A 15341-nucleotide genomic window follows, 5' to 3' on the forward strand; every position below is an offset into this window, starting at 1 on the left:
AAATCTTGAAAATGCTTTTGCAAACTCTTATTTATTTACCTTTGACTATTTGCAAAAGATCTATGAAATGGATTTACAAAAAGAATTTGCAAAAACAAAACATGTGGTGCAAACGTGGTCCAAAATGTTAAATAAGAAAGAAACATTCCATGCATATCTTGTAAGTAGTTTTATTGGCTCAATTCCAAGCAACCTTTACACTTACATTATGCAAACTAGTTCAATTATGCACTTCTATATTTGCTTTGGTTTGTGTTGGCATCAATCACCAAAAAGGGGGAGATTGAAAGGGAATTAGGCTTACACCTAGTTCCTATATAATTTTGGTGGTTGAATTGCCCAACACAAATCTTTGGACTAACTAGTTTGCCCAAGTGTATAGATTATACAGGTGTAAAAGGTTCACACTCAGCCAATAAAAAGACCAAGTTTTGGATTCAATAAAGGAGCAAAGGGGCAACCGAGGGCACCCCTGGTCTGGCGCACCGGACTGTCCGGTGTGCCACCGGACAGAGAACAGTACCTGTCCGGTGCACCAGGGGACTCAGACTCCAACTCTTCACTCTCGGGAATTCTCGGAAGCCGGCGCGCTATAATTCACCGGACTGTCCGGTGCACACCGGACATGTCCGGTGCTCCAAGGAAGCTCGGCCTCCTGAACTCGCCAGCCTCGGGTTCGCGCGGCAGCCGCTCCGCTATAATTCACCGGACTGTCCGGTGTGCACCGGACTGTCCGGTGTGCCAGCGGAGCAACGGCTCCCTGCGGCGCCAACGGCTCCCTGCGGTGCATTAAATGCGCGCGCAGCGCGCGCAGAAGTCAGAATCGCCCATACCGGTGCACCGGACATCAAACAGTACATGTCCGGTGTGCACCGGACACCCAGGCGGGCCCACAAGTCAGAAGCTCCGACGGTCGGAATCCAACGGCAATGGTGACGTGGCAGAGGCACCGGACTGTCCGGTGTGCACCGGACTGTCCGGTGCGCCATCGAACAGAGAGCTGCCAGCAACGGTCACTTTTGGTGGTTGGGGCTATAAATACCCCAACCACCCCACCATTCATTGCATCCAAGTTTTCCACTTCACAACCACTTACAAGAGCTAGGCATTCAATTCTAGACACATTCAAAGAGATCAAATCCTCTCCAATTCCACACAAAACCCTAGTGACTAGTGAGAGTGATTTGCCGTGTTCATTTGAGCTCTTGCGCTTGGATTGCTTCTTTTCTTTCTCACTTGTTCTTGAGATCACACTCTATTGTAATCAAGGCAAGAGGCACCAATTGTGTGGTGGCCCTTGCGGGGAAGTTTTGTTCCCGTCTTTGATTAGAGAAGAGAAGCTCACTCGGTCCGAGGGACCGTTTGAGAGAGGGAAGGGTTGAAAGAGACCCGGCCTTTGTGGCCTCCTCAACGGGGAGTAGGTTTGCAAGAACCGAACCTCGGTAAAACAAATCTCCGTGTCTCTCTTGCTTATTCGCTTGGGATTTGTTTTGCGCCCTCTCTCTCGGACTCATTTATATCTCTAACGCTAACCCGGCTTGTAGTTGTGTTTATATTTGTAAATTTCAGTTTCGCCCTATTCACCCCCCTCTAGGCGACTAACAGTTTGCATTGATTTTTTGGTATTTTTTAATAATGTGGATGGCTGGGCTGTTTCTCAGACATAATTAGAGGCTACACTTAGATGGTGCCAAATTAGTACTTACCGCTTCATTTCTGTTTTAGGCCTGACAAAACATTTCGGTTATCCATATCTAATCTAGATTCGTATTTTTCCATATTAATATCATACATATACATACACACATACTACCGTTATCGGTTCGTAAAGTGACAACAAACTATGGCCAATGCAGCAAGGAATCTGCATACATATGTATATTTGCGTGCCTATCTGTATACATATGTCCTTGCTGGTTAGCTAATTATTTTTTGACTGTTTTTTCAGTGCTCTGGGTGCTTGCTGCCTGGGTGAATTGTGGCGCAACGTGGACGAGACGCTCAACAGTTTGCCTTTTTCGATCAGCGGTTAGTCTGTACACCTATGCACATCATTCTCCTTTTACCTACACTATATTTTCTAATGCCCAGCAATAAGAAAAAGTTCCACGCTTAAGGAGCATGTAGCTAGCGATCACATTGATGTGGCTTCCTACATGGACGTTTCAGCATTTCCAATTTTTGGATGCTTATGTGCAGTTACATGCTGGGTGGTCTAGGTTTCCTACCTGCTGCCCAGCATGTTTAGAGCTTACCAATTTTTACTACGATCTAGATTCTTTGGAATTGATATTCGACATACCAGTCTGCCAGTCTCTAAAAGAGGCACTAGCCTCTACTATGTATAGAGATATATCCTTACTGCTCGGCAATGTGTTGTTTGCTACGACCCGTTTGGTTCACCAATTGTATGTGACGTTCTTCCATACTATGCGATATATAGAGCTATGCCTGATTCTCCATGTGTGCGTGTCGCGAGATGCCACGAAGTGAAGCGGCCGAGGCACAGTGTAGTTGCAGAGGGTTAGTCCTCACAAGTTCGCTGCTTTGTTTATGCATGCTATGGCCCACCCATCCTAATTTGCGATACTTCTCTTGCGCGCCAAAAAAAACGCAACCTCTTTAGGTTGCCCAGTCTTTGGGACAACTGATGGCCATCGCATTTTTCATGGTGAAGACGAGGTAGACCCATCTAACCTTTCGGGGACCTCTAACCAGCCAATACCTGCGCTACAGGGAAAACGTGCGTACAACCATGTTTGTTCAGCCATTGCTTCAGCAAAAAACAATATGGTGTTAGTGATGCTTATGTCGGCACAGGTAGTAGATCTATAATGTCATTCCCTTCAGCGCTTGCCGCATCCAATAGGCAACGCCGGCGCAGTAGAGTACATCACATGCTACCTGGCGAGCCATTGTCGACCACGCTTCCTTTGGACAGGTCATACGTAGATGCTCTAAAAGGTGTGTATTATGCCCGACATTCCTGGTAATGTTCTTCCTGCTTTGCTTTGGTGCTACCCTTTCTCTTCTTCCTGTGTAGATGCATACCCTGAGAGGTCATACTACGATGGCCCCGAACATGTATGCCCATACTGCCACGCTGTTTTCTGGTTCCAAGAGCGTGTCAAAAACGATTCCTTCTCCACCCAGAGGAAAATTGTGTACAACCTTTGCTGCAAAGGAGGGAAGGTGAACCTAAAACCATTTGAATATCCGCCGCCTTTGCTTGCTGATCTTTTGAAATTTGATGGAGGTACTCGCTCGAGGCGTTTCTTGAGGCTTATCCGCTCCTACAATTCATTGTTTGCATTCACCTCTTTCGGTGCAGCTATCGACAAAACCATAAATAACGGCACTGCACCTTATGTTTTCAAAATTAATGGGGTGGTGCACCATAGGATTGGCACGCTACTTCCACAGCGTGGGACACAGCCAAAATTTGCCCAACTGTACACATATGACACGGAACATGAGACCCAAAACAGGCTAGGCATTTTTGAGACCGATGACGGTGCTGGTAGCCAGCCAGACCCTGAAATGGTGTCGTCGCTGCTCGATATGTTGAATGAAAACAACTCGCTTGTCAAAGCGTTCCGATGCGCGAGAGAACGCCTTGAGCGCGAGGGTGATCAAAAGATAACGCTCAGATTGCTAGGTTGTAACACACGCCATGATGTACAATACATCCTACCCTCAAATGGTGAGATTGCTGCCATTATTGTTGGCGACTACACGACCGGGGAATACACATATGATGTTCTTGTGCATGATAGAGAGTGCGGCCTCAAACGTGTTTCATGCTTGCATCCAGCGTACATGCCTTTGCAATACCCTTTGTTGTTTCCTTACGGTGAACATGGCTTCCATCTTGGTATTAGGTATTTTGGTGATGACGATGTTGGTTCATCAAAACGAAAATACGTCACGATGCTTGAGTTTGTAAGGAGACACATGCACTACAGATTGGACGAGCCAAACCCATATACATGTTACGGTAGACTAAGTGATCAAATAGATGTCGATGCGTATTCAACTATCGAAGGAAACAGACTACAGTACATAGCAAGCCACCAAAGCGATCTACGGTCAGAAACTGTGCAGGGCATAGCTGACGCCATTGATAAGGGCTTCGTTAATGCTGATTCGATTGGCTGTCGGGTAGTTGTCCCTGCCAGCTTCACTGGTGGTAGAAGGTACCATGTCATGAACTACCAGGACGCGATGGCTATATGTAGGGTATACGGACCACCGGATCTTTTTGTAACTTTTACTTGTAATACCAAGTGGAGGGAAATAGCAGATGCTTTACGCTTTGAACCTGGCCAACAACCATGCGACCGTTCTGACTTGGTGGTGCGTGTGTTCCATATGAAGGTAAACGAATTCGTGTCGGATATTAGAGAGGGGAAGACGTTCGGTTCCATACTTGCAGTCCTATACACTGTTGAATTCCAAAAGCGTGGCTTGCCGCATATACACTGCCTTGTGTGGCTAGCCGATGGGAACAAAGAGTTTAGCGCTTCTATTGTTGACAGATTCATTTGTGCTGAGATTCCTGATATCGACGCTGACCCTTTAGGGTTTGCTTTGGTCGACGAATTCATGATGCATGGTCCCTGTGGTGCTGACAACAGAAGGTGCCCATGTATGAAAAACGACAAACGCAGCAAAAATTTCCCAAAGCCCTTCCAAGATGAGACCATCTTAGACGGCTTTGGCTTTACTATCTATAGGCGCAGGCCTGATGACAGACATGTTCTCAAGAATGGTGTGAGACTTGATAATAGAAACGTTGTTCCATATAATATGCACCTCCTGAAAAAGTATAATGCGCACATTAACGTTGAATGGTGCAACAAGTCAAACATGATTAAGTATCTATTCAAGTATGTTACGAAGGGAATTGATAGAGCAAAAGTGTACTTTGAAATCACCGCAAACACGTCTAATGTATCGCCTGGTGCGCAAATAGCACCACCGAATGAAATCCAGGAGTACATCGATGCTAGGTATTTGTCTACATGCGAAGCATTGTGGCGCGCATTTGAATATGACATTCACTTTAGAGTGCCTTCTGTTGAGCGACTTGTTGTACATCTTCCTGGGTTAAACCACGTGCGCTACGAACCTGGCGCGGACCTGCATGCGTTGCTTGCTAGCTCCGCGGCCAAAAACACAATGCTAACTGAATGGTTTGAGACTAATTTGAGGCACGAACAAGCTAGATGCTTAACGTATTGCAACTTCCCAAAGAAATGGACATGGGATGCCTCCGCCTGATGTTGGAAATCGAGGTCTCGCTGCACAAAAATTGGACGCATGTACTATGTACATCCTACTGCTGGCGAACTATACTACTTACGCATGCTATTGATGATAGTTAAGGGTTCGACGAGCTATGTTGATATCAGGACGTTCAATGGTCGAGTGTATGACACATTTCGTGATGCGTGCGAGGCGCGTGGGTTGCTTGAGAGCGATAATGAGTGGAAGCTGTTGTTTGACGAGGCGATCATATCTGCGTCGTCGTACCAGCTTAGACAGCTTTTTGTGACCGTAGTTATGTTTTGCCCTGTTGGTAATGTGCGTGCGTTATTTGATACATACTGGCTATCTTTTACAGATGACATTGGTCGACAACTTAGAGATACATTGGGAAATCCTAACTACAACATACCACAAGAACAACTCATGTCCCTCCTGATACGCAAACTATCAGATGTCTTTGCTAATAGTGGTGGCAACATAAATGACTATGGTTTGCCAAAGATAGATGTCCAATGCGCTTTTGTGGATGAGAACAGATTAATTAATGATGAAATTGAACATGAGCCATTAATGTTGTCGATGCACGCTGATTCCTTGGTTACACAATTGAATGCGGACCAGCGAACCGTTTACGATGCCATAGTTGGACGTGTTTGCAGTAACTCACCGGGTTTTTTCTTTGTCTGTGGCCATGGTGGCACAGGCAAAACCTTCCTATGGAACACTATAATCGCAAGGTTACGTTCCGAAAAGAAAATAGTGCTTGCAGTGGCCTCCTCTGGTGTCGCATCCCTACTTTTGCCCAGAGGGCGCACTGCACATTCAAGATTTAAAATACCATTCGATGTAAACGATGCTAGCACGTGCAGTGTCAATAGGGGTACCATGCTTGCTGAACTTATACAGGTGTCCTCCCTCATTATATGGGACGAGGCGCCAATGACCCATCGTTGGTGCTTTGAGGCTTTAGATAGGACATTGCGTGATATTCTTTCAGAACATACTCCTTCAAATGCGCTCCTCCCGTTTGGTGGCAAGCCTGTAGTTCTTGGTGGCGATTTCCGGCAAATACTACCTGTTGTTAGAAAAGGATCTCGCTCTTCCATAGTTAACGCCTCTATTACAAACTCTAATCTATGGCGCCATGTCGTCTTCCTTAGGCTGTGCACCAACATGCGCCTTTATGATCCCTCTTTGCAAGTAGATGCGCGAAACGAGCTCGACATGTTTGCCAAATGGGTACTATCTGTTGGTGATGGTGCCTTGCCTGCTGAAAGAAGAGGGAGCGAGCATGAAGCTACGTGGATTACGATCCCTGAAGATTTGTTGCTCCGGGTTGACAGTGATAAGGTAGCTGCGCTTGTATCAAAAGTATACCCAGATTTTCTACTGAATTACCGAGATCCCACATACCTTTCCTCGCGTGCCATTGTTTGCCCAAATAATGCCACAGTCGATGACGTTAATAACTACGTTCTCTCGCTTGTCCCTGGAGACAGCATCCAATACCTAAGTTGTGACGTTATAGCAAAATCATCGGAACACATACCAGACTTCGACGTCCTCTACCCTACCGAATTCTTAAACTCAATTGATGCGAACAATTTCCCTGCCCACAAACTCAAGCTTAAAAAGGGTGCCATTGTGATGTTGTTGCGCAACCTGAATCAAAATAAAGGTCTCTGTAATGGCACACGGCTTCTTGTCACTCAACTCGGTCAACGCATTTTGCACTGCGTAGCGCTTACAGGATCAAATGTTGGGGAAGAAGTCTTAATACCAAGGATTGCCCTCAACACTACAGATGTGAAGTGGCCCTTCACACTTCAGCGACGGCAGTTTCCAGTACGTCTGTGTTATGCAATGACGATAAATAAAAGTCAAGGGCAAACATTATCAAGAGTTGGCATTTACCTCAAGAGACCTGTCTTTACACATGGCCAGCTTTATGTGGCTGTCTCTCGTTCAACGTCTAGAAATGGACTTGTAATACTGATTGAAAATGAAGATGGCTCGTGCGGCTCACAGACTCGGAATGTTGTTTACAAGGAAGTCCTCGCTGCCGCTGATGCGGCTGCCACTTAGCCCCTTTTCTGCTTGGTTATTGTAGCGCCCCGTGTGGCGTTTGTAAATAAATAACGTCGTCGAGTACCTACACGTTTGTTTCTTATACTTTTGTTTCTACGTTTGCAGCTGCTAATGTGTGCTATGTATAGGTTGGTACGAGAGCCATGTTTTTTTGTCATGCTTTGCACATGCTGTTTCATGCATGGCTTCCGATGTCCTTGCTCTTATGTTTTTTCTTCCTACTTTACGTTGTAGATGGGAGACGTGTTGATCCCGGAGCTCCAGCGTGGGAACACTTCTGTGACCATATGCGCTCGTGTTTCTCGTTTATGGGATTTCTGTGATCCTCAGGATGAAGCAAAGTTGCTCCATTGTGATATGGTGCTGCTTGACGAAGAGGTACAACATCTGCACGCTTATTTATTTGGCAAAGGGAATGTGGCATTGGTATGAGATTAATTGCTATTATGTTGTTGTTTCCTCCATCGCTGCTTTGTTCAGGGAAACGGTATCCATGCTGCAATATTCCCACCAGTCATACAAAAGTTCAAGCCACTGATAAAAGAAGGAGTCGTCTACAACATCACATACTTCCGGGTCAGAGCCTCGAACAATTTGTACAAGCCTGTTTTCAATGAGAACATGATTACCTTTACAAACTGGACAAAATTGGAGGAGGTTGTTGAGGTTCCGCCAGCATTTCCTGTGCTTACCTACTCACTCACACCGATAGACCAGCTCCATTTGTGTGTCGACCACAGGGAGTACTACACAGGTAGACTTTCTTACTTATATACTACAAAGGTTAAAAGGCTATAATTTTGTTGTATACATTGATTGGATCCAATACAGATACCATTGGAATTGTCACTTCCATCTCGGCCGTGGCGCCGCACCGATCCAAAGGGCAACATACAACCAGCTCTAAGAGGACTATTTCCCTATGCAGTGTCAGGTTCGTTATACATAGCTGTTACTGTTTATTTAGCCGCATAGGGATTTCTTTCCTCTGCCTTCATTTACATATGCTTCATTGCATGACTCTTCCTACATACTTAAACTAAAAACAGCAACAGCAGTTCGGTAAATGTTGTTCTCTGGGGTGGGCAAGCTAGCTTATTCCCTGGAGAACAGATCTACAACGATGGTCAGTCCTCTCCACAGATCCTGATGTTTGTTGGCACGCTTGTCAAGAAATACGCGGGTATACTAACTTTGAACTTTTGAGTTAAGTGCTTTTTGATAGTTCAGACCTAATGCCCTTTGTTTTAGATGGACTGTGCTTGTCTGGAGGCTCACCCTGTAAGTGGTACATTAATCCTGATGTTCCTGAAGCAAGTGCCCTCATGGCTAGGTAATATTCTGCTATGCCTGCTGCAGTTATAAAACTGTTCTTTGTCTTTGTTGTGTTCTAACTTCAGCTTGACTCATTGTATGTACAAACCAGTGCGACGAAAGCGCATAGTCCCATTAAGTGGAACGAGGTTCTATCTTCGAATCAGCCTATGTCTCATGTTCCTGAGGAACAGAAAATTGCTTATATCAGAGATCTGCACCCATTTGAGAATAAGGTATGTTCCATGTTTCATTCACTTAGCTGCTGTTGCCTTACCAACTGCCATGGTCTTCTGTTACTGTTTTCCTGCAGCCGTGCCATAGTTGGTTGGATCTGGGAATGTACCATGACCGTATATTTACATGTTCGTGCAGGATAGGGAATTCTTGGTGACAGTCACTGTAAAAAAGATTGGTGATAGGTGGTGGTACAATGCATGCAAAAAATGCACCCGCACAGCTGTGGCTCATGGAGATTCCTACAAGTGCAGCGATCAAGTTTGCGCTAACGTTGGCACGCCCATCCAAAGGTTACTCGACATCTCTTCACTTCAATTGCCTCCATTCTACCTTTGCCTCCCAACAACTCTCGCTGTTTTGACTCCCACTCATGTCTAATATGCAGCAGCTACTTTTCTATGCATCACCCTGAGTGAACGTTTCTGTTTCCTATACACATGGCCTACCCATTTTCACTGTCCTGACTCGGTATCACCATGTGTTTTAGGTACAAATTGCTTCTCACTGCAGGGGATGAGACGGGTGACACAGACTTCATCCTCTTTGGCCGGATGGCGCAACGCATAATCAAGAAGCCGTGTGATATGCTGATTGCCAACAATCTGCCCGGCTTTATTCCTGATCCAATCACAGATCTGCTCGAGAAGACATATATATGGAATGTGAGTTTATCTGACCACACAATCAATACTGGAAATATTTGTTTCCAGGTCAACGCAGTCGTGGCAGAGATAGATACTTCAAAGGACTCCATCCAAGCATCTTCATCAAGGTCAAAACAGCCACAAACTATGCTGTTGCAAGACACACCCAGTGGCGTTGAAGACACTCCTAACAAATCCTCTAACTTGGTCATGCCTTCGACCCCGCTCACACCACAAAGTTCCGCAACCAGTGTGCAAGATAAGGTGTGCATCCCATAAACTTCCAATTTTATGCTGCAAACAGTACACCGTCAGTTACTGACCCCTCCTATACAGACTTTTGGTATTGGCAGCAGCACTGTGGTTCCAGGTGCTACTCCCGCTATAACAAAAGAACTGACATCCACGCCTAGGAAGAGGTAAATTCCGCTTCATCGCACCCCAACACAGCTTTATTACATGCCTTCATGCTTCATACAAACAAAAAATGTAACTGATAATTATTAGTGTGCATATACTCTGTTTGCTCGTATCTGAAATATGTCACCCATGGCCAAGGAAGCCACGTAGTTCCCTCCGATAGGAAGCAACTCATCACAAATAGAGGGGATAAGCCCCTTAATCTCTCTAACAACCTTATCTAGCAACTGACATTTATCTAATCACATCTGTGTCGGTATTGCTGTCCCAAAAAAGCATTGGTAGCATATTCACCCAGCCATAAATGTCAAGATGTCATTAACTGGTTCAAAAACTTATGCCACAAGAAGCTGATTGGGAAACTTGAACAACTTACACACTAAAATAGTGAGTCGATCCACACTAAGTCTAGAAGAAAATAGTAATCATATAAATAAGATCGTGGAAACATAAAAATAAGCAGCTTAATTAAATGTTCTGTACTCGACTTACATCATCAACTCCTGGAGACTTTGGAGGTGCAAATTTTGAGTGGTAAGTCCTACCACTGGCTGAGTGGATCCAACGACCAGTAATCCGTTCTTCCAATACAGCATCATCAATTGCAAAGTTCAGGACTTTGTCAACATTGGCACCTTGCTTTGCCAACATCTCATCAAGCTGTACAGAATGTTCAAAAAAACAGCAACGACAAATTATACTAAATCAAATACAGAATCTATAACAATATGATATAGGAATGTTTGTTCATGCTGATGCATCGACCAAGTATCTGACCTTCTGTGCTTGAGTCACAGTTCTAGGAAAGCCATCAAGAATGAAACCTTTCTGGCATGAGGGTTTCTTCATAGCTTCATCAATAGTGCCCACAACCAAATCATCTGAAACAAGCTCTCCCTAAAAGAGGAAGGCAACACGGAATGGAGTTACAAGAAGCTTTTTATTCTGGTTAGCATTTTACTATATGTTTTGGTCTGCTAATACTACCTTATTCATAGCTTCTTTAGCTTTGATACCTAGAGGTGTCTTGGCCGCCACAGCAGCCCTCAGCATGTCACCAGTGGCTAAATGGCACAAGCAATATTCATCCTTGATAATAGGAGACTGAGTTCCCTTTCCAGAGCCAGGTGGACCTACAAGATTTGTAGAAGAGGTGTCAAATTCTCTAAAATCGAGAGCACTATATAATAGAAATAAAAATAAAAAAGTCATGAATGAGGAAAGAAAAGATTATAAAAGTGTTATGTTTATTACTCTCCACAAAAAGCACCATGACCTTATATCTCCCTTCACAGTACTGCCCTCTTTCATCCTGACTACCAGTACCACAAAATATATTGAACCAAATAGCATAACAACAAACAAGGCCATAATGAAAAGCAAGAAACCATATAGCAGACAGCAGTTGTTTCAATTTACTTGTCTTGAACGACACAGTTTAGTACCATTTTGTTAATGCAGATCAGTTTTTTGCGGTGCAAATGCAGCAATCATTAGCAGCAAAAACTAAAAACAAATTGCATAAGGGAGTTCACCTCAGTATTGCAGAAATATGGACGACAATACATACTCGGAACCAATGAAAAGTCAAAAAAAAGTGGCATGGCAGAGTATCATCGTTACTTGCCTACACGATGGGACACCCCCGTCTTAATGTCATGAAGAGAAGGCTTCCACATCAGGTCAAGCTGACTAAGATTATCTGACTTCTAATTTTGATAATCCTTAAAGAACTAGCAACTAGCCATGTGCATCCAACCATGTCCTGATTTGATTTGGACATGGTGCTGCCATTTTTAGTTTTAATACTTCAATACACTATGCAAGTAGTGCTGCCATTTATAGTTTGAATAAATCCACTGCCAGTCCACGTGTTTAGGAGGCTAAAGCACACCTTCCCGCGAGCCTACAAGTTTGGATTAAGCCTCAAACCACCAGTACGGTAATCCACCATCTGTGTACAAACAACCGATCATCCCATGATTCTTAAAGCAAACTTAACGAATAAAGAAAATAGTTAATTGATATAAAGTGCTGAACTCAACAAGATATTACCAGTGGTACATTTGAATACTAAGAAGGGAAGTAGGCAACAGCTACCTACCTGGCAAATCTTTCTCTGTTCGATTGCGGTTTAGAATTGCGGCCACATGTGTGATCATATGATCAGTTTAGTTAGACTTCACATCGTGGATGGATTTATGCTTCGCCCGATCTAAACCCTAAAGTAACTGCAGAGGATCATCGCTGTGGTTACACCTAAACTTAATGCTACTGCTGGAGCTACTTCGCCAGAAGTAACTGCAGAGGATCGTCGCATTGCGGACAGTGATTTCCATGTTCCTCAAGCCCAATTGTTGTTACCCCACTGCTTGCAGGGCTGAGAGGTGCATAGGCAACAGATTAGCTTCTGGCTGATTACCAGTTGTATTGTGCACAGATCAGCGTCCGATTTAGGGATTCACTCAGTTTAGCAAAACTGTATCACTGGCCTTCTTGACTTGGTACGAATTCCTCGCATACAGCATTAATAACAGCTTCCCTATCTCCAGATCTGACCATAACTCCAAAACTAAAGTAAGATACAGAGGCAGCAAAGGCTCAGGAGTAAAGGCTGGACTTAATTGTTTTTTTTCATTTTTTTTGAGTTGAAGTAAAGGCTCACTGAACTGAAGGCATAGGGCAGGGCAAAAGGCTTTTGAAATTGTTGCTAACCAAGCTTTTCGTTCTAGGACAAGGTCTTCGCCTGCAAAGACAGTTACAAAGAGGTTGTTCACCGACGTAGATGGAGGAATCGCTGGCTCCAAGGATGCTGTGGATAGCGCTGCTGCCCCTAGGTACCTTTTCCCTTGTACCTCTAAGTTGTCCATGAACACCTAGGCAAGAAAATATTTTGGTTTCGATTCCTGGCCTAGACTGATATGTCCTAGACTATCTAATTGTAACTCTGTCCCCTTTTCAGCTCTACCAAAGATGCTTAGTCACAGAGGGCCACAGGTCTTTTGGGCTCACAGTTGCAGCTGTTCGCTCTTTTGGATGATCGTTGTCTACTACTTTTGTATCCAGGCTGCTATGTACATCTGCTTTTGGAAGGAGATATGATACATGTTCATGTCTACACGCTCGATACAGATTGGCCCAGAGCACACTTAACAAGGTATGCTGGTTTGATCTTATGCTACATACTCCGTCTAGATCTGCACATTTTAGACACCACACAACCGTAGTTCCACAGCTTAGACTTTACATGATGAATCAATTGTGTTAGCCTCTGATTACCAGCATCCAGAATGAATTCATCATGCTGAATTGTTGTGCTGTGCAAAAAAAATGTGTCAGCCATGCTCAGTCTCAATTCATTTTGCCTTGGCGTTGATATATCGCTACGATTTGATTGTGTTAATGGTTTGCTCCAAAAAAATAAGTGGTCTAAATGTTTCTCACAACTGTGTTTCAGGTTACTACTAGATCAGTGTTCGCCATCGATGCTATGCACAGGCCACGCTGGATTTCTATGCTTGTTGACATGAACGTGCTTCGCTCCCTTTATGTTTAAGCCTAGGCAGCTTGATGTGCTTGTGACAAAGACCTTTTAAGAACTGCGCAATAAACCAATGCTTACAACACGCTTTTGTGTACAACGATCATCTGCTTGTTGCACCGTACATGTATAGTCTATGGAGCTGCAAACTGTTAGAGTTATGTATTATTTCGCAACTGCATGTACACTGTCTTTTAGAGACAGTTGTGGAACCTGCGTCCGCGCCACATGTATTATATTGTCGTATTGTATCCTACAATATGTTCGTGTTCCTACACCGTGTTTGTGTTCCTAAACTACGTTTATATATGATGTTGTTTGTATATGATGTATTACATACTGTGTCTTTCATCACCATAATATGTACTATATTTCGTACACTCTCATCAGTTATGACCATTTTATGTTTTTTCAACTTTTATTCTGGTGAAAGGCACAAAGAACATCAGCGCGGTCTGTACTTTTTCCATACAGACTTTATGTAGGTTTGCTATGAAACGAACAGAATTAATTTGAAGCTAATTGTGTAGTGTCGGGGACCATAATTAGGGGTACCCTCAAGACGCCTAATTCTCAGCTGGTAACCCCCATCAGCATAAAGCTGCAAAGGCCTGATGGGTACGATTAAGTCAGGGATCAGTCCACACGAGTGACTCGATCATGCTTCACCCGAGCCTAGCCTCGGCCAAGGGCGGCCGACCTCGAGAGACTTCCGTCTCGCCCGAGGCCCCCTTTTTATGGCGGACACATCACCGGCTCGCCCGAGGCCTTGGCTTCGCTCAGAAGCAACCTTGACTAAATCGCCACACCGACTGACCAAATTGCAGGGGCATTTAACGCAAAGGTGGCCTGACACCTTTATCCTGACACGCGCCCCCGGCAGAGCCGAAGTGACCACCGTCGCTCCACCGCTCCACTAACCAGTCTGACAGAGGGACAGCGCCGCCTGCGCCACTCCGACTGCAGCACCACTCGACAGAGTGAGTCTGACCGGCAGTCAGGTCTTGACAAAGGCGCCACGGCGAACTCCGCTCCGCCCAACCCCAGGGCTCGGACTCGGGCTAAGACCCGGAAGATGGCGAACTCCGCTCCGCCCGACCCCAGGGCTCGGACTCGGGCTAAGACCCGGAAGACGGCGAACTCCGCTCCGCCCGACCCCAGGGCTCGGACTCGGGCTAAGACCCGGAAGACGGCGAACTCCGCTCCGCCCGACCCCAGGGCTCGGACTCAGGCTAAGACCCGGAAGACGGCGAACTCCGCTCCGCCCGACCCCAGGGCTCGGACTCGGGCTAAGACCCGGAAGACGGCGAACTCCGCTCCGCCCGACCCCAGGGCTCGGACTCGGGCTAAGACCCGGAAGACGACGAAACTCCGCCTCGCCCGACCCCAGGGCTCGGACTTCGCCTCGGCCGAACGACTTCCGCCTCGCCCGACCCCATGGCTCGGGCTCGGCCACGGCAACAGAAGACGGACTCGACCTCGGCTTCGGAGGAACCCCCACGTCGCCCTGCCTAGGGCACAGACCGCCACGTCAACAGGAAGCGCCATCATCATCCTACCCCGAATCGACTCGGGTCACGGAGAACAAGACCGGCGTCCCATCCGGCCAGCTCCGCCAGAGGGGCAATGATGGCGCTCCACAAGCTCTATGACGACGACGGCCCCCAGCTCTCTTACGGAAGCAGAACGACGTCAGCAGGGACTCGACCGCTCCAACAGCTGTCCCTCCGCCAGGCTCCGCCGCACCTCCGACAGCCACGACATCTCACCAGCAGGGTGCCCAGATCTCTCCGGCTGCCACATTGGCATGTACCTAGGGCGCT

The 15341-nt window shown here is 45.8% G+C and overlaps 2 protein-coding genes across 2 annotated transcripts; one reads left to right on the forward strand and one right to left on the reverse strand.

Moving 5' to 3' along the window:
- Positions 1 to 7593: 7593 nt before the first annotated feature.
- Positions 7594 to 9329, forward strand: LOC118476262 (uncharacterized). The gene is made up of 8 exons (XM_035965096.1): positions 7594 to 7737; positions 7840 to 8113; positions 8191 to 8293; positions 8409 to 8542; positions 8611 to 8692; positions 8786 to 8909; positions 9049 to 9203; positions 9299 to 9329. Exons 1-8 carry the CDS (start codon positions 7594 to 7596, stop codon positions 9327 to 9329), a joined length of 1047 nt encoding a protein of 348 aa, XP_035820989.1.
- Positions 9330 to 10278: 949 nt separating this feature from the next.
- On the reverse strand, positions 10279 to 11288 carry LOC103649314 (adenylate kinase 4). The gene is made up of 4 exons (XM_008673614.2): positions 11254 to 11288; positions 10965 to 11157; positions 10755 to 10874; positions 10279 to 10637 (listed from the first exon to the last, which is right to left on the reverse strand). Exons 1-4 carry the CDS (start codon positions 11286 to 11288, stop codon positions 10446 to 10448), a joined length of 540 nt encoding a protein of 179 aa, XP_008671836.1. The 3' UTR covers positions 10279 to 10445.
- Between the last annotated feature and the right edge of the window lie 4053 nt (positions 11289 to 15341).

The sequence above is a fragment of the Zea mays genome, chromosome 2 (genome assembly GCF_902167145.1).
Source record: "Zea mays cultivar B73 chromosome 2, Zm-B73-REFERENCE-NAM-5.0, whole genome shotgun sequence".
Taxonomy (NCBI): domain Eukaryota; kingdom Viridiplantae; phylum Streptophyta; class Magnoliopsida; order Poales; family Poaceae; genus Zea; species Zea mays.